Raw genomic sequence first — 20677 nt, forward strand, 5'->3', positions numbered from 1 at the left:
GAGGCAGGGAGGATAATCTCACTCCACACTGCCCCCCTCCAGACTTAAGACAGAGGGGGTCGGAGTATTTATTTTGATTTATTTAACTAGGCAAGTCAGTTAAGAACTAATTCTTATACATGACGGTATACCACGGCCAAACCCGGACGGCACTGGGCCAATTGTGCGCCGCCCTATGGGACTGCCAATCACGGCCGGATGCGACTCAGCCTGGATTCGAACCAGGGACTGTAGTGTCGCCTCTTGCACTGAGATGTAGTGCTTTAGACCGCTGCACCACTCGGGAACCCCAAGAGAGTGATACATTAGCGAGGGGAAAAGTACAGGAGAGAATGAACGAGGGAGAGAAGGAGAGAGAGGTGAAGAGGAGCGGAAGCAGACTGAAGGACCGGGAGAACACAAAGGGGTTGAGTGAGTGGAAGGACACAGAGAGGGAGGGAGCGAGGGAGAGAAAGAATAGAGTGAGAACAAAAGAAAGAATACAAAAGGAAAGAGGAAACTAGAGAGAGACAGCGTGTGAGACACAAAGGAAATAGGAAGCTAGAGAGAGACAGCGTGTGAGACACAAAGGAAAGAGGAAGCTAGAGAGAGACAGCGTGTGAGACACAAAGGAAAGAGGAAGCTAGAGAGAGACAGCGTGTGAGACACAAAGGAAAGAGGAAGCCAGAGAGAGACAGCGTGTGAGACACAAAGGAAAGAGGAAGCTAGAGAGAGACAGCGTGTGACACACAAAGGAAAGAGGAAGCTAGAGAGAGACAGCGTGTGAGACACAAAGGAAAGAGGAAGCTAGAGAGAGACAGCGTGTGAGACACAAAGGAAAGAGGAAGCTAGAGAGAGACAGCATGTGAGACACAAAGGAAAGAGGAAGCTAGAGAGAGACAGCGTGTGAGACACAAAGGAAAGAGGAAGCTAGAGAGAGACAGCATGTGAGACACAAAGGAAAGAGGAAGCTAGAGAGAGACAGCATGTGGGACAAAGGAAAGAGGAAGCTAGAGAGAGACAGCATGTGAGACAAAGGAAAGAGGAAGCTAGAGAGAGACAGCATGTGAGACAAAGGAAAGAGGAAGCTAGAGAGAGACAGCGTGTGAGACACAAAGGAAAGAGGAAGCTAGAGAGAGACAGCGTGTGAGACACAAAGGAAAGAGGAAGCTAGAGAGAGACAGCGTGTGAGACACAAAGGAAAGAGGAGAGGTAAAGATGGACAGAGTATGAGGGAGACTTGGTATCACCCAGGGAGAGTGACCTATGATGGTAGCCCTTTCCAGTGATGCTGATTAGATGATGGATAGTAGAGAGAAAGGAGAGATGAATTAAGATAGAGAGATAAAGGGGTGTTGACCCTTACAAGTGATGCTGATTTGATGGTGGAGAAGTTTTTGTGGCGGTAGTTGTGTGCCTGGCTCATGTCAGAGGATAATGGCATCAGCTCCGGCCTGAGGTCAGGTTTCAGACCATTATCCCAGTTATACCTGTGGTCCTGAGGAGAGAGAGCGAGAGACAGACAGGAGAAATGTTTTTATTACATGGCCTGTAACTTCAAAACCTAAATATAACTGTAGTTGATATAATTGAACGTTGCATTATTCGTAGCCAAATGATTCTTCATATAGGGCGTCTGGTGGAGAGGATAGGTATGGTGGTTGTTCTCTCATAGTACTGTAGTGCCACAGGTCGGTAGTGAACAGTTTTGTACTGAACTCAAGCCAACGTTAGATGGTTAGACTATCAAATTGGAGTGTGTATAAACCTACATAGTTTATGTCAGTTCATGACCGGTTGACCAGTTACAGTGCCTTTAGAAATGATTAATTTGACACATTGTGTTGTGTTACAGCCTGAATTTAAAACAGATTAAATGTATATTTGTTGTGGTCTTTCCTACCCATGTATTTCCATGGAAATATAAGATTTATTTAGAAAATAATAAACGTATTTTTAAAAGCATTCATGATTTGCGTAAATGTAATATACTAAATATTGCTTTTGTTAAAAATATGAAATGGTATTACATTTGGTGAAGAGCACATTATGACTTGTTTAGGACTCGAAACTCAAAGTTTAGGACTTGAGACATGACTTAATACTTGTCGGTCTTGACTTGAGACTTACTTGTGACTTGCAAAACAATGACTTGGTCCCACATCTGGTAGAGAGTGTGGTCTACAGCTTATCATGAGGTACTCTACCTCAGGCGAGCAATACCTTGAGACATCTTTAATATTAGACATGGCGCAACAGCTGTTATTGACAAATAAACACACACCCCCACCCCTCGTCTTGTCAGACTTCTTCTGTCCTGCCAATGCACAGAAAACCCAGCCAACTGTATATTATCTGTGTCGTCATTCAGCCACGACTCGGTGAAACATAAGATATTAGTTTTTAATGTCCCGTTGGTAGGATAGTCTTGAACGGAGATCATCCAGTTTGTTTTCCAGTGATTGCACGTTGGCCAATAGAATGGATGGTAGAGGCAATTTACAAACAATGTGAAAAAAAAACAAAAAATACAGTTGGTTAGGAGCCCACAAAACGGCAGCCATCCCCTCCGGCCTGCACAGAATAAACATATTCCAAAACATGCATCCTGTTTGCAACAAGGCACTAAAGTAATGCTGCAAAAAATGTGTCAAAGCAAACTTTTTGTCCTGAATACAAAGTCTTCAGACGACACACTGAGCGTAAATATATATGTTGATTGCAATTGTTCCCGAATGAGTGAACGTTCATGTGCAAAGGATTAGCATTTCAATTGTTATAATTATCAACTCTGTAGTGACTTCTCAGCTGAACCCCACTCCTCTTTTGTCTAACAAGCCGCCATGCTGGTTTAGCCCACTAGGGCACATTCCCCTATCATTTCTTGTAACCATATTGACTTTGTTTGTTTGTGTGTGCAATTCTGTGATTGTTTAGTTAGTTAATAAATAAATGATTTAAGACAATTGATGTATGGATGACTCATAGTGAAGACTAGGTTTGTGCAGATAACCAACAATTTACGACGTTTGGAATGAGACTAACGTGAGGTAAAGAAGAATTTATTAATCAAAATTTCAAAATTTATATTAGAACTTTGTAATCTGAATATTTTCCTTGGTGCCCCAACTTCCTCGTTAATTACAGTTACATGATTCATCAGTTTAATCGCGTAATAATAATTACGAAGAATCTTCAGAAGTCTTCCGTTAATGATAGTAAAGACACGACACAGGTTATTAATTAATTCTGAATAATGTCAAGCATTCAGAAGTGTGTCCAGCTCAACCCTCAGCCTGTGTGTCAACGCCAGGCGAGAGAAGAGAAGAGGAGAGGTCAGGGCATCTTTGTTCTCAAAGTGTGATTCACAGGAGTGATGATCTCTGGCTCTGTGTGCTGTGTGTGTGTGTGTATCATCTTTACAGGAATCAAGCTGAGCAGCATTTTGTGGAAGAATGTATCGATGGTTTCCATGGCATCAGTGTTTTTAATTGAAGGCTGTTGGGTTTGGTTAGGTAAATATAGTATGATTATATGAATACCACCGCGAGGTTGTTTGTGTGTGTCATTATTTGGGTGAGGGTTGGAGTGTATCGCTATCCCTCCCGTGTGTCATTATTTGGGTGAGGGTTGGAGTGTATCGCTATCCCTCCTGTGTGTCATTATTTGGGTGAGGGTTGGAGTGTATCGATATCCCTCCTGTGTGTCATTATTTGGGTGAGGGTTGGAGTGTATCGCTATCCCTCCTGTGTGTCATTATTTGGGTGAGGGTTGGAGTGTATCGATATCCCTCCTGTGTGTATGAGCGTTTGTACATCCCTGAGAGCTGTCATTCTTCAGGATGTGGGTTTAAGTTTGGTGTAGGTGGTTGTTGGCTGGGTGGCTGGCTGGCTAGAGAGATTGAGGGGCTAGATGAGTAGTACCTTCTTGATGTGTGTGTTCATGTTTGTTTGCGTCATTCTTGAGGACGTGGGTAGTGTTGGAGTGAATGACTAGCTGGAGGGACACTGATCGTGCTAGTTTTATAGTGTGTGTGTGTCTCTCCTGCTGTCTGGCCGTCTCTCTCCTGCTCTCTCTCTCTGTCAATAATAACTTCTTGGTGAATGTGCGTGTATGCTAGCGTGTATTTTTCTCTCTCTCTCTCTAGGTGTGTGTACGTGTGTGTGTTTCTCTCTCTCTGTCAATAATACCTTCTTGGACTGTGCGGAGGACTCTAAGCTGCTATCGTAGTCGTGGTGCATCATGGTCATGTCGGAGCAGCTCTCGTCTAGGACCTCCTGCATGCTGTTGATGCTGCTGTTCTGGCTTCCTGTACTGACTGAGGTGCTGGGGAGGGAGTGGTTACTGCCCAGGCTGTTCATCTTACAGCTGGCCTGCTCACAGTCCTGGAGGAGAGGGAGATGGAAATCAGTATACACACACTGTGGGAAATACACACACACCTCTTGCCCCTTCCCACCCCTCAACTGTAAATATGGGTTTACAAATAGCCTCATTAAGCTTGGAGTGACCTTGATACAGCAGAAATAATGTCCTGCGATACAGAGTAAAACAGAGTCAAAGTCATGGTAAATAGCCCATAAATAGACATTTCACCTGGACAGACAGTATCGATGTCAGTCCTGTCCGTGTCTGTCCATCATAACAGGATCAGCATGCTTGAGTGTGTCATACAAAACAGAGCTGGTGGCACAAGACCACATGTCTGTGTGGCAGTGAGGAGAGACCCCATCACAGGGAAATCAATACCACATGTCTGTGTGGCAGTGAGGAGAGACCCCATCACAGGGAAATCAATACCACATGTCTGTGTGGCAGTGAGGAGAGACCCCAGCACAGGGAAATCAATACCACATGTCTGTGTGGCAGTGAGGAGAGACCCCAGCACAGGGAAATCAATACCACATGTCTGTGTGGCAGTGAGGAGAGACCCCAGCACAGGGAAATCAATACCACATGTCTGTGTGGCAGTGAGGAGAGACCCCAGCACAGGGAAATCAATACCACATGTCTGTGTGGCAGTGAGGAGAGACCCCAGCACAGGGAAATCAATACCACATGTCTGTGTGGCAGTGAGGAGAGACCCCAGCACAGGGAAATCAATACCACATGTCTGTGTGGCAGTGAGGAGAGACCCCAGCACAGGGAAATCAATACCACATGTCTGTGTGGCAGTGAGGAGAGACCCCAGCACAGGGGAATCAATACCACATGTCTGTATGGCAGTGAGGAGAGACCCCAGCACAGGGAAATCAATACCACATGTCTGTGTGGCAGTGAGGAGAGACCCCAGCACAGGGAAATCAAAACCACATGTCTGTGTGGCAGTGAGGAGAGACCCCAGCACAGGGAAATCAATACCACATGTCTGTGTGGCAGTGAGGAGAGACCCCAGCACAGGGGAATCAATACCACATGTCTGTGTGGCAGTGAGGAGAGACCCCAGCACAGGGAAATCAATACCACATGTCTGTGTGGCAGTGAGGAGAGACCCCAGCACAGGGAAATCAAAACCACATGTCTGTGTGGCAGTGAGGAAATCAAAATCAAAACCACATGTCTGTGTGGCAGTGAGGAGAGACCCCAGCACAGGGGAATCAATACCACATGTCTGTGTGGCAGTGAGGAGAGACCCCAGCACAGGGGAATCAATACCACATGTCTGTGTGGCAGTGAGGAGAGACCCCAGCACAGAGAAATCAATACCACATGTCTGTGTGGCAGTGAGGAGAGACCCCAGCACAGGGGAATCAATACCACATGTATGTGTGGCAGTGAGGAGAGACCCCAGCACAGGGAAATCAATACCACATGTCTGTGTGGCAGTGAGGAGAGACCCCAGCACAGGGGAATCAATACCACATGTCTGTGTGGCAGTGAGGAGAGACCCCAGCACAGGGAAATCAATACCACATGTCTGTGTGGCAGTGAGGAGAGACCCCAGCACAGAGAAATCCATACCACATGTCTGTGTGGCAGTGAGGAGAGACCCCAGCACAGAGAAATCAATACCACATGTCTGTGTGGCAGTGAGGAGAGACCCCAGCACAGGGAAATCAAAACCAGAATGTCTAGAAATGTGTTCATTTCTATATATTTATAAAAGCTTAATTAAGTAAGGGCAAAGAAATGGTTGGAGAACTGAGACGCAGGGCTATTACGACAGGGCTCTGTATCACTGTTCTTCCGCATTAGTTCAAGACAGGTGAACAGGAGGACAGCGGGTTTCTTCATGTCAATCTTTTGTTGACCTCTGGGACACCTACAGTATTCCATTTGTGCCAGACCATAACAGGAGTTCAGTTGACTCCAGAGGCTTATCCACCCTGACACACAATAACATTGTTTTAATACTATAGTCATGTAATCAAATGTTTCTGGGAACACATCTTACTGACATGTTTCATCGTAAAGTAAGAATATTAGTGGTTATAGTCCATGTACAGTTGAAGTCGGGGAGTTTACATATACACTTAGGTTGGAGTCATTAAAACTCGTTTTTCAACCACTCCACAAATTTATTGTGAACAAACTATAGTTTTGGCAAGTCGGTTAGGATATCTACTTTGTGCATGACACAAGTAATTTTTCCAACAATTGTTTACAGTCAGATTATTTCACTTATAATTCACTGTATCACAATTCCAGTGGGTCAGATGTTTACATACACTAAGTTGACTGTGCCTTTAAACAGCTTGAAAAATTCCAGAAAATGATATCATGGCTTTAGAAGCTTCTGATAGGCTAATTGACAACATTTGAGTCAATTGGAGGTGTACCTGTGGATGTATTTCAAGGCCTACCTTCAAACTCAGTGCCTCTTTGCTTGACATCATGGGAAAATCAAAAGAAATCAGCCAAGACCTCAGAAAGAAAAATTGTAGACCTCCACAAGTCTGGTTCATCCTTGGGAGCAATTTCCAAATGCCTGAAGGTACCACGTTCATCTGTACAAACAATAGTACGCAAGTAAACACCGTGGTACCATGCCGCCGTCATACCGCTCAGGAAGGAGACGCGTTCTGTCTCCTAGAGATGAACGTACTTTTGTGCGAAAAGTGCAAATAAATCCCAGAACAACAGCAAAGGACCTTGTGAAGATGGAGTTAACAGGTACAAAAGTATCTATATCTACAGTAAAACAAGTCCGAAATCGACATAACCTGAAAGGCCGCTCAGCAAGGAAGAAGCCACTGCTCCAAAACCACCATAAAAAAGCCAGACTACGGTTTGCAACTGCAGATGGGGACAAAGATCGTACTTTTTGGAGAAATGTCCTCTGGTCTGATGAAACAAAAATAGAACTGTTTGGCCATAATGACCATTGTTACGTTTGGAGGAAAAAGGGGGAGGCTTGCAAGACAAAGAACACCATCCCAACTGTGAAGCACGGTGGTGGCAGCATCATGTTGTGGCGGTGCTTTTGCTGAAGGAGGGACTGGTACACTTCACAAAATAGATGGCATCATGAAGGAGGAAGATAATGTGGAAAAATTGAAGCAACGTCTCATGACATCAGTCAGGAAGTTACATTTTGGTCGCAAATGGGTCTTCCAAATGGACAATGACCCCAAGCATACTTCCAAAGTTGTGGCAAAATGGCTTAAGGACAACACAGTCAAGGTATTGGAGTCGCAATCACAAAGCCCTGACCTCAACCCTATAGAAAATTTGTGGGCAGAACTGAAAAAGCGTGTGCAAGTAAGGAGGCCTACAAACCTGACTCAGTTACACCAGCTCTGTCAGGAGGAATGGGCCAAAATTCACCCAACTTATTGTGGGAAGCTTGTGGAATGCTACCCAAAACGTTTGACCCAAGTTAAACAATTTAAAGGCAATGATAACAAATACTAATTGAGTGAATGAAAAACTACTGACCCACTGGGAATGTGATGAAAAAAATAAAAACTGAAATATATCATTCTCTCTACTATTATTCTGACATTTCACATTCTTAAAATAAAGTGGTGATCCTAACTGATCTAAGACCTAAGTTTTGGTGACCTAAAGTGGTGATCCTAACTGACCTAAGATTTTTACTAGGATTAAATGTCAGGAATTGTGAAAAACTGAGTTTAAATGCATTTGGCAAAGGTGTATGTAAACTTCTGACTTCAACTGTACTTTCTCCACTCTTCCTCCTCATCCTGGCTCTCCCTTCCTCCTCCTCATCCCGGCTCTCCCTTCCTCCTCCTCCCATCCTCTTCCCAGCTCTCCCCCTCCTGGCTCTCCCTTCTGTGACGACCCTCCCACTCTGTCTGCCGTATTCTCTCTGTTATTTCCTTATTAGGATGCTGGTGGGCGGAGTTGGGAGGGTCGTCAGCTACATGGGAAACACCTGGGCCCGGTGTCTCCCAGGATAAATACACCACTTCCCCATTCATGGAGGAGACTCTCTCCATGCAGACACCCTCTGTAGATTGTGTTGTGGTTCTTGGTGGCCGTTTGTTTGTTTGTTTGCTTTGGCACCTTTCATCACCCTGCATTATCACATTCATGCATGCAAAACACTCACTTACACTACTGATTACTGATTACACACACCATTGTCTATTATACTTAGTTGCTTTAGGTAATAAATACATATTTTGCTACTCATTATCTCCACGTTGTCTCCCTTTGTTACGGGCTTTGAGCCGGTTCGTGACACTTCCTCTCCCCTTCCATCCTCACCTCCTCCTCCCGGCTCTCCCTTCCTCTTCCTCCTCCCATCCTCTCCCCTTCCCAGCTCTCCCCTTTCTCTCCCCCTCCTGGCTCTCCCTTACTTCTCCTCCCATCCTCTCCCCTTCCCAGCTCTCCCCTTTCTCTCCCCCTCCTGGCTCTCCCTTACTTCTCCTCCCATCCTCTCCCCTTCCCAGCTCTCCCCTTCCCGGCTCCCCCTTTCCATCCTCACCTCCTCCTCCTCCTGGCTCTCCCCCATGTGTTTTTCCTGATATAGGATCTTCTTCATCTTACGGTACTGCAGGTTGTCCAGCTCCCTCACCGCGTCCTTGGTCCTCTGGATCAGATCCATGAGGACCCGCGGGGGGCGCTCCAGACGTACGAAGTCATGCTGGGGAGAAAAGAGAGTTTACAGGTTAGAGCAAACTAGGGGGGTTCGCCTGATATGAAAATGGGGTCGTGGGAGAATTGCCAAAATCCTGATTTTAAAAAATAAAATAAAAAATATCAAAACAGGGTAGCCTTGTGGTTAGAGCGTTGGACTAGTAACCGGAAGGTTGCAAGTTCAAACCCCCGAGCTGACAAGGTACAAATCTGTCGTTCTGCCCCTGAACAGGCAGTTAACCCACTGTTCCTAGGCCGTCATTGAAAATAAGAATTTGTTTTTAACTGACTTGCCTAGTTAAATAAAAAAAATATTTAAAAAATATATATATTATAATATCGTCTTTGTATATCAATCATTTGAATGTGGTTAACCTTAAAAATGTAAATGAAAATTATTCAAATCTAAAAGGTGAAATTCAACCAGAAAGCACCCTTAGATCATGGGAAAAGGTGGCACTTAACCGTTGCACTTGAATCATTCCCATGGTGAATGGCTAGGCCTGCTACGCTATGACACCACACACTATTGCAGAGACTTTGATACGAGCAGCTGTATTTGGTATGGGGAAAACAATGTGGAGAGTCAAAAGGCACATACACTCTTTCTATATCATGAGTTGAAATAAAAGATCCCAGAAATGTTCCACACACACAAAAAGCTTGTCTCTCTCAAATTCTGTATACAAATGTTCTTACATCCCTGTTAGTGAGCATTTCTCATTTGCCAAGATAATCCATCCACCTGACAGGTGTGACATATCAAGAAGTAGATCAAAACGGCATTTGGTATTTTATTAGGATCCCCATTAGCTGTTGCAAAACCATGATTATTACACAGGTGCACATTGGGCAGTTTTGTAACAAGAATGCCACAAACGTCTCAAAATGTTGAGGGAGCGTGCAATTGGCATGCTGACTGCAGGAATGTCCACCAGAGCATTTGCCAGAAAACGTAATGTTCATTTCTCTACCATAAGCCGCCTCCAAATTCATTTTAGAGAATTTGACAAGGTGTCCAACCGGCTACACAACAGCATACCACGTGTAACCAGGACCTCTACATCCGGCTTGTTCACCTCTGGGATCGTCGGAGACCAGCCACTCAGACAGCTGATGAAACAAACAAATCATTTCTGAACAAACTGTCAGAAACTCTCTCAGGGAAGCTCATCTGCATGCTCGTCGCCCTCACCAGGGTCTTGACTTGACTACAGTTCGGTGTCGTAACAGACTTCAGGGGGCAAATTCTCACCTTTAATGGCCACTGGCATGCTGGAGAGGTGAACTCTTCATGGATGCATCCCGGTTTCAACTGTACCGGGCAAATGGCAGACAGCGCGTATGGTGTTTTGCGGGCGAGTGGTTTGCTAATGTAAATAGTGTCCCATGGTGGCGGTGGGGTTATGGTATGGGCAAGCATAAGCTACAGACAACGAATGCAAGACCCCATGTCTCCCGCCAATATCCAACAACTTCGCATAGCCATTGAAGAGGAGTGGGACAACATTCCATGGCCACAATCAACAGCCTGATAAACTCTGTGTGAAGGAGATGTATCGCGTTGCATGAGGCAAATGGTGGTCACAAGGTATCTGTGACCGATTTCCTTACATGAACTGTTGCATGTTGCGTTTAGATATGGGATCAGAGCAGGACAATGCTCTATTCCATACCGAGGCATGGTAGTTATCGAGGGGGAGTGTTGGAAAGATTTTCCGCATTGAGAGAATAACTGTTGTCATTCACAATGGACGTATAAAAACAGACTTGGCTGACTTTCTTTGTAATGAAAATAAAATGTGTCTCCTTGCCTATGTAACATACATATTTGGTCAACTGAATGAACTGAATGCAAGCATGCAGGGGAAATACAAACACATTCTATAGATGAGTGACTGAATCAGTGGATTCAGATTATATAATTCTTATTGGACAGAGTCTTTTAAAAACAAGCCATGCCCCCTACCCTCGGCTGTGCATGTTTCCAATAGAAAACAGCATCAGTAAGTGTCCCACATGAGTGATGACTGCTCACCTCCAACACCTGAAAGGGCACTTTGGGACCTACTTCCTCATTCGTTTGACTGTGACCGTGGCTCAGTTGACCTGCCGGTAAGTGAAATTAAACAGCTGATCGAGCCGTTATGTGACTGAATACATTCACGGGTCACTACAGAGGAGTTTTGGTTCATGACTCAAAGGGAATAAATACCCTGTCGGGGATACCCTGTCAGGATCACCCTGCTGCGTTCAAAACAACTGGGAACTCTGAAATCTCAGAATTCCAACGTCAGTGCGTTCAAGACAACTGGGAAATCTGAATCTTGGGCCTCTTTCTAGAGCTCTGACTTTCCGACCTTAAGATCACTGACATCATGCTTCCACCTTGTATTTTTAAGAGTTCCCAGGTGTCTTATAGCACCATAAAACGCATGGTAACCTTCACCAGCTCATATCTATGTGAAGCTGGATTCAGTACTCTCGTCTGCATTAAAACTACATATCCATCCAGGTTGGATGTGACCGCAGAGTTAAGGTGAGCCCTGTCGACTGCCCAGACTTTGAGAAGCTCTGATGCGACTTGCATCAAGAACATCCATCTCATTAGTGGTAGTGAGCTAGTGACTGTCATAGCCCCACATTAAAAGTATGTGATGGTGAGTTGAAAAGACAATCAGAAATACTGTTAGAATGTTTTTCAATTGACTTCCATAGCCCAAAATAAAAAAGATAACATTGGCTGTTAATTCCATGTTTTTCATATGGTTGGGGTCGTGGGCCAAAGAAGTTTGGGACCCCTGAGTTCGAGGTCAGGGTCCATGAGGACCGTTGAGATTGGTGTTTTGGGGGTACTATTTAATGAAGCTGCCAGTTGAAGACTTGTGAGGCATCTGATTCAAACTACAGTGGGTGCGAGACCTGGAGAGGCCTACAAGCCACAGTGCCTCACACCCACTGTGAAATTTGGTGGAGGATCGGTAATGATCGGTTAAGTGTGCCTTGAAGATTTTTTTTTAAATCACTGACTGTCACCAGCAAAGCAACCCCACACCATCACACCTCCTCCTCCATGCTTCATAGTGGGAACCACATGCAGAGATCATCCATTTACCTACTCCAAAAATCTCAAATATGGCCCCAAAGGACAGATTTCCACCGGTCTAATGTCCATTGCTTGTGTTTCTTGGCCCAAGCAAGTCTCTTCTTCTTATCGGTGTCCTTTAGTTGTGGTTTCTTTGCAGCAATTCAACCATGAAGGCCTGATTCACGCAGTCTCCTCTGAACAGTTGATGTTGAGATGGGTCTGTTACTTGAACTCAGTGAACCATTTATTTGGTTGCAATTTCTGAGGCTGGTACCTCTTATTAACTCTACAGCATAGGTAACTCTGGGTCTTCCTTTCCTATGGCAGTCCTCATGAGCCAGTTTCATCATAGCGCTTTATGGTTTTTGTGACTGCTCTTGAAGACCCAATTAGGGCTATCTTCTGTATACCATCCCTACCTTGTCACAACATTAAGAAGGAAAGAAATTCTACAAATGAACTTTTATCAAGGCACACCTGTTAATTGAAATGAATTCCAGGTGACTACCTCATGAAGCTGGTTGAGAGAATGCCTAGAGTGTGCAAAGCTGTCATCAAGGCAAAGGGTGGCTACTTTGAAGAATCTCATATATAAAATATATTTTGATTTGTTCAACACTTTTTTGGTTATGATTCCATATGTGTTATTTCATAGTTGATGTCTTCACTATTATTCTACAATGTAGAAAATAGTACAAATAAAGAAAAACCCTGGAATGAGTAGGTGTGTCCAAACTTTTGACTGGTACTGTATATATCAATACATGTGATTTCTCTCTGAAAGAAAATCTCTATTGTCCATTGGTCACTAGAGGGCGCCTGTGGGTTATTCAATCTAGATAGAGTCCCTATCTAGGTTTATAGCAGGAATACATCCTATATAGACTAAAGGACATATGGGACAGAGCGGTAGCCCGCCCCCACGCCCCCATTGATTTTGTTAGTCATTCTCACTCAGATATCATACTGACATGGCATAAGTCAATACTAAATGTGGACAATTGCAGGAAATTAGCTAAGGAATTGCAAAAATGTCTCTCCACGGGTAGAATTGCATGAAATGTGTTATAAAATTGCAGAAAACTTGCTTTAAAACTGCACATTTTCTCTACGTCCCATGGAAAAATGATCCACCGTCAAGAGGCGGACAACTAAAATGTTTTGCCGTGAGGTAGGGGGCCCACCAACCAATTCTTGCTTTGGGCCCCCAAAAGGCTCAAGCCGCCACCCACCCACACACAACAAAATATTTGCTAAATGAAATGTGATGTATGCAATGCCTGTGTGTCTCCCTGCACACCTATCTGACAGATACTGGCTGGGTAATGTAATGTAAAGTACTCTCTCATTCAGCAGCACACTGATGACATCATACTCTGAAAATAGAGATGACACATTTTCCCGTTTTCAAACAAACGGACGGAGAGAGAGAAAGAGAGAGAGAGATGGAGAGAGGGACTGAACAAGTGAGTGAGAGAATGAGAACTCCCATGGACCAGGGGGCTTGGAGAGAGAAGGGGAAAAGGAGAGAATGAGATACATTTGCTGTTTTTTTGGGGGGTTGTGTTTCACATTATTTTGTGCCCAGTAGAAATTAATCATAAAAAATGTATCGTGCCGCTTTCATAGTAAATAAGAATATAATATGTTTCTAAACACATCTATGTTAATGTGGATGCTACCACGATTACAGATAATCCTGAATGAATCGTGAATAACGATGAGTGAGAAAGTTAGACACACAAATTTCATAACCCTAAAATATGCTAACCTCTCACTGTTACAATAATAGAGCGTCTGTAATATTCTCACTCCGTGGAAGTGGAACCTAAAGGGAAAGCATCTGTTGACAGCACAGGGGCACAGATTAGTGACCTGACTCCTAAAGAGCTCAAAGAGGGGCGGCGGGCAATGAGCGTGTGTGTTTTAATTAGGGGCTCGAGGGGCAGTGATGTGGATACCCCCTGCCCGACTCAGATTAGGAGGAAGTTGCCTACTAGGCACTGGCCCAAGGTCAGCCTCACTAATAGTTAATGTTATAATAATTCATTAAGGTCAGGATTTGGGGGAGGAAAAGCTGATCCTAGATCTCCACCTAAAGGTACACATACACCCAGAGCTCCAGACTAGCCCTCCACTGTCTCATCCTCTCCAGCCTACTAACCCCTACACTCCCTGGGCAGCCAGATAAAAAATGACAAGCCCCCCACTGTCTCATCCTCTCCAGCCTACAAGCCCCCTGGCTGGAACCCTGGAGAGTGAGAGTGACAACTAATCAAGAACGTAAAACCCTTAGCAGGCAGTTAGGATTACCTGTCGGCCAAACAAACTAAAATATCAACTCTCCATTACACAGCCAGGCACACAATGAACACAACATGCACAAATTAACACATGAAATCAAATAAAATTATTGGTCACATTCACATATTTAGCAGATGTTACTGAGGGTGTAGCGAAATGCTTGTGTTCCTAGATTCAACAGTGTAGTAATATATAACAATATATATATACATACTACCTCAACCAGCCTAACTAACCAGTGTATGTAGCCTCGCTACTGTATATAGCCTGTATTTTTTATGTTGTTTTATTTCTTTACCTACCCATTGTTCACCTAATACCTTTTGTTGCACTATTGGTTAGAGCCTGTAAGTAAGCATTTCACTGTAAGGTTGTATTCATCGCACGTGAAAAGCGCACGTGAAAAATAAACTTTGATTTGATGGGACAAATTTCTTCAGCCGCCTGAGGTTGAAGAGATGCTGTTACGGCTTCTTCACCACACTGTCTGTGTGGGTGGATCAATTCAGATCGTCGGTGATGTGTACGCGGAGGAACTTAAAGGTTTGCACCTTCTCCACTGAAGTCCCATCGATGTGGATAGGGACATGCTCTCTCTGCTGTTTCCTGAAGTCCACGATCAGCTCCTTCATTTAGTTGATGTTGAGGTTATTTTCCTGGCACCACTCTGCTAGGGCCCTCACCTCCTCCCTGTAGGCTGTCTCGTCATTGTTGGTAATCAGGCCTACAACTGATGTGTCGTCTAAAAATTGGATAATTGAGTTTAGGCATGCATGGCCACGCAGTCATGGGTGAACAGAGAGTACAAGAGGGGGCTGAGCATGCACCCTTGTGGGGCCCCAGTGTTGAGGATCAGCGAAGTGGAGGTGTTGTTTCATACGTTCACCATCTGGGGGTGGCTGAAGTCCAGGACCCAGTTGAACAGGGTGGGGTTCGGACACAGGGCCATGATCTTAATGATGAGCTTGGAGGTACTATGGTGTTGAAGGCTGTGCTATAGTGAATAAACAGCGTTCTTACATAGGTCTCCCTCTTGTCCAGATGGGATAGGGAAGTGTGCAGTGCGATGGCGATTGCATCGTCTGTGGATCTATTGGGGCGGATATGCAAATTGAAGTGGCTGTAGGGTGTCAGGTAAGGTAGAGGTGATCCTTAACTAGCCTCTCAAAGCACTTCATGACAGAAGTAAGTGCTATGAGACAATAGTCATTTAGTTTAGTTACCTTTGCTTTCTTGGGTACAGGAACAATAGTGGACATCTTGAAGTAAGTAGGGACAGTAGTCTGGGATAGAGAGAGATTGAATATGTCCGTAAACATTCCAGCCCGCTGGTCTGTGCATGCTCTGAGGACGCGGCTAGGGATGCAGTCTGGGCCGGCAGACTTGCGAGGGTTAACACGTTTCAATGTATTTTTCACGTCCGCCACGGAGAACGAGAAGCAACAGTCCGTGGGAGCGGGTCGCGTTGGTGGCACTGTGTTATCTTCAAAGAGGGCGAAGGTGTTTAGCTTGTTCGGGAGCAAGACGTCGGTGTCCTCGACGTGGCTGGTTTTCCCTTTGTAATTCATGATTGTCTGCAGACCCTTCCACAGGCATTGTGTCTGAGCCATTGAATTGCGATTCCACTTTGTACTGACATTTTGCCTGTTTGATTGCATTATAATAACTACACTGTTTGTATTCAACCATATTCCCAGTCACCTTGCTATGGTTAAATGCGGTGGTTTGCTCTTCCAGTTTTGCGTGAATGCTCCCATCTAGCCACGGTTCCTGATTTGGGTAGGTTCTAATATTCACAGTGGGAACAACATCCGCTATACACTTCCTGACGAACTCAGTCACCATGTCAGTGTATACATCAATGTTATTCTCAGAGGCTAGCCGGAACATATCCCAGTCTGGGTGATCAAAATAATCTTAAAATCATGGATTCTGATTGGTCAGACCAGCAATGAATAGACCTTAGCACGGGTACTTCCTGCTTGAGTTTCTGGTATATAGGAAGGGATGAGCAAAATTATGATCTGATTTGCCCAAGGGAGGGCGGGGGAGGGCCTTGTAGGCATCCCAGAAGTTGGAGTAGCAGTGCTGGAGTGTTTTAGCAGCGCAAGTACGAGAGTCAATGTGTTGATAGAACTTCGGTAGCGTTTTCCTCAAATTTGCTTCGTTAAAATCCCCAGCTACAATTAATGCGGCCTCAGGATATGTGGTTGCACAAAGTCCAGTGTAGTTCTGTGGGCCGTCGTGGTATCGGCTTGAGGGGGAATATACACTGCTGTGACTACAACCGAAGATAATTCTCTTGGGAGGAAATAGGGTCGGCATTTGATTGTGAGGTATTCTAGGTCGGGTGAACAAAAGGACTTGAGTTTCTGTATGTTATCACAATCAACCATGAGTAGTTAATCATGGAACATACACCCACGCCTTTCTTCTTCCCGGAGAGTTCTTTATTCTTGTCTGCGCGATGTACTGAGAACCCAGCTGGCTGTATGGACGGGCACAGTATATCCCGAGAGAGCCATGATTCCGTAAAACAGAGTACTTTGTATGTTACAGTCCCTGATGTTTCTCTGGAAGGAGATCCTCGCCCTGAGCTCATCTACTTTATTATCCAGAGACTGAACATTAGCAAGTAATACACTGCTCAAAAAAATAAAGGGAACACTAAAATAACACATCCTAGATCTGAATGAATGAAATATTCTTATTAAATACTTTTTTCTTTACATAGTTGAATGTGCTGACCACAAAATCACACAAAAATGATCAATGGAAATCAAATGTATCAACCCATGGAGGTCTGGATTTGGAGTCACACTCAAAATTAAAGTGGAAAACCACACTACAGGCTGATCCAACTTTGATGTAATGTCCTTAAAACAAGTCAAAATGAGTATGACCTGAGTATGACCTCCCTACAACACCTGGGCATGCTCCTGATGAGGTGGCGGATGGTCTCCTGAGGGATCTCCTCCCAGACCTGGACTAAAGCATCCGCCAACTCCTGGACAGTCTGTGGTGCAGTGTGGCGTTGGTGGATGGAGCGAGACATGATGTCCCAGATGTGCTCAATTGGATTCAGGTCTGGAGAACGGGCGGGCCAGTCCATAGCATCAATGCCCTCCTCTTGCAGGAACTGCTGACACACTCCAGCCACATGAGGTCTAGCATTGTCTTGCATTAGGAGGAAACCAGGGCCAACCGCACCAGCATATGGTCTCACAAGCGGTCTGAGGATCTCATCTCGGTACCTAATGGCAGTCAGGCTACCTCTGGCGAGCACATGGAGGGCTGTGCGGCCCTCCAAAGAAATGCCACCCCACACCATGACTGACTCACTGCCAAACCGGTCATGCTGGAGGATGTTGCAGGCAGCAGAACGTTCTCCACAGCGTCTCCAGACTCTGTCACATGTGCTCAGTGTGAACCTGCTTTCATCTGTGAAGAGCACAGGGCGCCAGTGGCGAATTTGCCAATCTTGGTGTTCTCTGGCAAATGCCAAACGTCCTGTGGTCGTCGGGCCCTCATACCACCCTCATGGAGTCTGTTTCTGACCGTTTGAGCAGACACATGCACATTTGTGGCCTGCTGGAGGTCATTTTGCAGGGCTCTGGCAGTGCTCCTCCTGCTCCTCCTTTCACAAAGGTGGAGGTAGCGGTCCTGCTGCTGGGTTGTTGCCCTCCTACGGCCTCCTCCACGTCTCCTGATGTACTGACCTGTCTCCTGGTAGCGCCTCCATGTTCTGGACACTACGCTGACAGACAGCAAACCTTCTTGCCACAGCTCGCATTAATATGTCATCCTGGATGAGCTGCACTACCTGAGCCACTTGTGTGGGTTGTAGACTCCGTCTCATGCTACCACTAGAGTGAAAGCACCGCCAGCATTCAAAAGTGACCAAAACATCAGCCAGGAAGCATAGGAACTGAGAACTGGTCTGTGGTCACCACCTGCAGAACCACTCCTTTATTGGGGGTGTCTTGCTAATCGCCTATAATTTCCACCTGTTGTCTATTCCATTTGCACAACAGCATGTGAAATTTATTGTCACTCAGGTTTGCTTCCTAAGTGGACAGTTTGATTTCACAGAAGTGTGATTGACTTGGAGTTACATTGTGTTGTTTAAGTGTTCCCTTTATTTTTTTGAGCAGTGTATATTCGGAAGCGGTGGATGGTGTGCACGCCTCCTGAGTGGGACTAGAAGTCCACTCCGAATACCTCTTCTCAGCCGGCGGTGTCTTGTAGCGGCCTCTGGGATAAGTTAAATTGCCTTGGGAGGTAAGAACAAAGGATCCAATTTGGGAAAGTCTCTATTCCTGGTTGTAATGGTGGTGAGTTATCGCCGCTCTGATATCCAAAAGTTATTTCAGTCTGTATGTAATAACACAAAAAACATTCTGGGCTAATAATGTAAGAAATAACACACAAAAAAAAAACAAAATACTGCAAAGTTGCTTAGGAGCTAGAGGCAGAGCTGCTATGTCTGTCCGAGCCATCTTTGTCTTACACACACGCACATGCACACAATGAACACAGGTGAGCACAGTGTATTGGCAGGACGTACAAATTACAAAGACTGTGTGACTGTGCTTTTGTGCTCTAACTCATGGGGGTCTATGGGGGCTGACTTCAGCTTTCATTGTGTGTCAAGGGAGCTTGGTCAGAATGTTTAGTGAGTCCACAGACAGGTAAGCTTACACTTGAAGCTTTATCAACATCTAACACGAGGTGTAGCACAGCAAAAAATGTCAAATAAAGTTCAAAAACACTAAACAACAAAACCCTAACCCCTGTGGAACCAGTGTGTGTGTGTATGTGTGTGGAATAACCGCTGTGGAATCTTTGATTAATATTTTCTCTAGAGCTGTGGGAGGCAGTGAGTCATCGATATGTGTCCAAAATGCCACCCTATTCCCTTCTTAGTGCACTACTACCCATAGGGCTCTGGTCAAAAGTAGTGCACTATATAGTGAATAGGATACCATTTAGGATGCACACATCCAGATGGTCTTTGAGAGACTGACACAGTAAGTGAGGCGTCAGAAATAACAGGAAGTGCACTCACTCTCAGCAGCTCCCCAGACGAGGGTCTGTCCTGAGGAATTTTGAGGAGGCAGCAGTCAACGAAGCTCCGGAAGGGGTCCGACCTCGAAGAAGGATAGAGGGGTTGAGAGGTGGAGCGGAGGGACGGAAGAACACAGAATGCAACAATGATTAAGCCAGGCACTATAGGCAATAGTAGTCAACATCCACTTTCCCACCTTTCAAACCAGAGTCAGGGCCAAGCGGTGCTTCTATAGTTATTCACCATGTTTGTCAGTGTGATTGAAAGTCCTTCATCAAACTCTTTGCATGGGTACATCATACAGTCCACATAGTTTTCTAAATGTTGTACTAGTCTTAGCTCTGGGAGAAACAAGCATAAAGACATAAAGCTGTCACTTTCAATCATCTGTCAAAGTGTCATACATTCAGTAGTATACACAGAGTCAGGGTTAAGAGAGCACCTGTATTGCTTGTCAACATGACTAACGCTGCATGGTGATGTTTCTGCTAGTTTCAGCTCCGAGAGACTATGTTAATGCCAGAGGCCTGTTTGAAACACATCCAACAACACACTGACACGGGGGCACCCACAGAAATAAATGAATAGATAATCAAACTCTCATTTCTTGGAGAGTGAGCGCTACTTGTGAATCTGCTTGCTTAAGGTTTCACAACTGCCACATTGACTCCTACACTGGAGAACAATGAGTAGCGCTGTTCAGTACGGAACATGGACCATGAAAAAACACTTTCACCTTCAGGAAAATCCCCTTGTAAAGAGTGACGTATGCTGCCACTTGTTTCAGCTGTAGTATAAGGAACTGTATTTGTTGAAAGGAATGTATTCCTAGAGCCATATAAGTCCTATATCTATCTTGGGTCAAGTAGAGTACAAACTCCCACCTTTATGGTGTGATACTACTGTAAAGTGGGTGTAGTGCCATGTCATTGTAAATGTTGACATGTAGAGTAATATTCGACTGGATCTTCCTTCTATGCCAGTCATTGCACCATCAGAAAGTGTGTGTGTGTGGGGGGGCTAGTGTGATTGCTGCCTGTCTTTCTGCATCCCTCTTCCTTCTTTCATTCCATCCTCCCCTCTCTCCCTGCCTGCCTCACTCGCTCCATACCATCCATCTGTCTGTCTCTCTCCATCATCCCTCTCTCCCCCTTCCTCTCTCCCTGCCTCGCTCCCTCCATACCATCCATCTG

The 20677-nt window shown here is 45.0% G+C and overlaps 1 protein-coding gene across 1 annotated transcript in view; it reads right to left on the reverse strand.

Annotated features, from left to right (window-relative positions):
* LOC115117088 (serine/threonine-protein kinase TAO3-like) overlaps window positions 1-20677 on the reverse strand; it is an 82686-nt gene that overhangs the window by 43798 nt on the left and 18211 nt on the right. Inside the window, exons 9-12 of the mRNA XM_065026820.1 lie at window positions 19485-19566; window positions 8873-9031; window positions 4170-4364; window positions 1346-1477 (exon numbers count right to left, since the gene is read on the reverse strand). Of these exons, the coding sequence (XP_064882892.1) occupies window positions 1346-1477; window positions 4170-4364; window positions 8873-9031; window positions 19485-19566 (568 nt within the window). The remainder of the gene's footprint in view (window positions 1-1345; window positions 1478-4169; window positions 4365-8872; window positions 9032-19484; window positions 19567-20677) is intronic.

This window comes from Oncorhynchus nerka, linkage group LG13, assembly GCF_034236695.1.
Source record: "Oncorhynchus nerka isolate Pitt River linkage group LG13, Oner_Uvic_2.0, whole genome shotgun sequence".
Classification (NCBI taxonomy): domain Eukaryota; kingdom Metazoa; phylum Chordata; class Actinopteri; order Salmoniformes; family Salmonidae; genus Oncorhynchus; species Oncorhynchus nerka.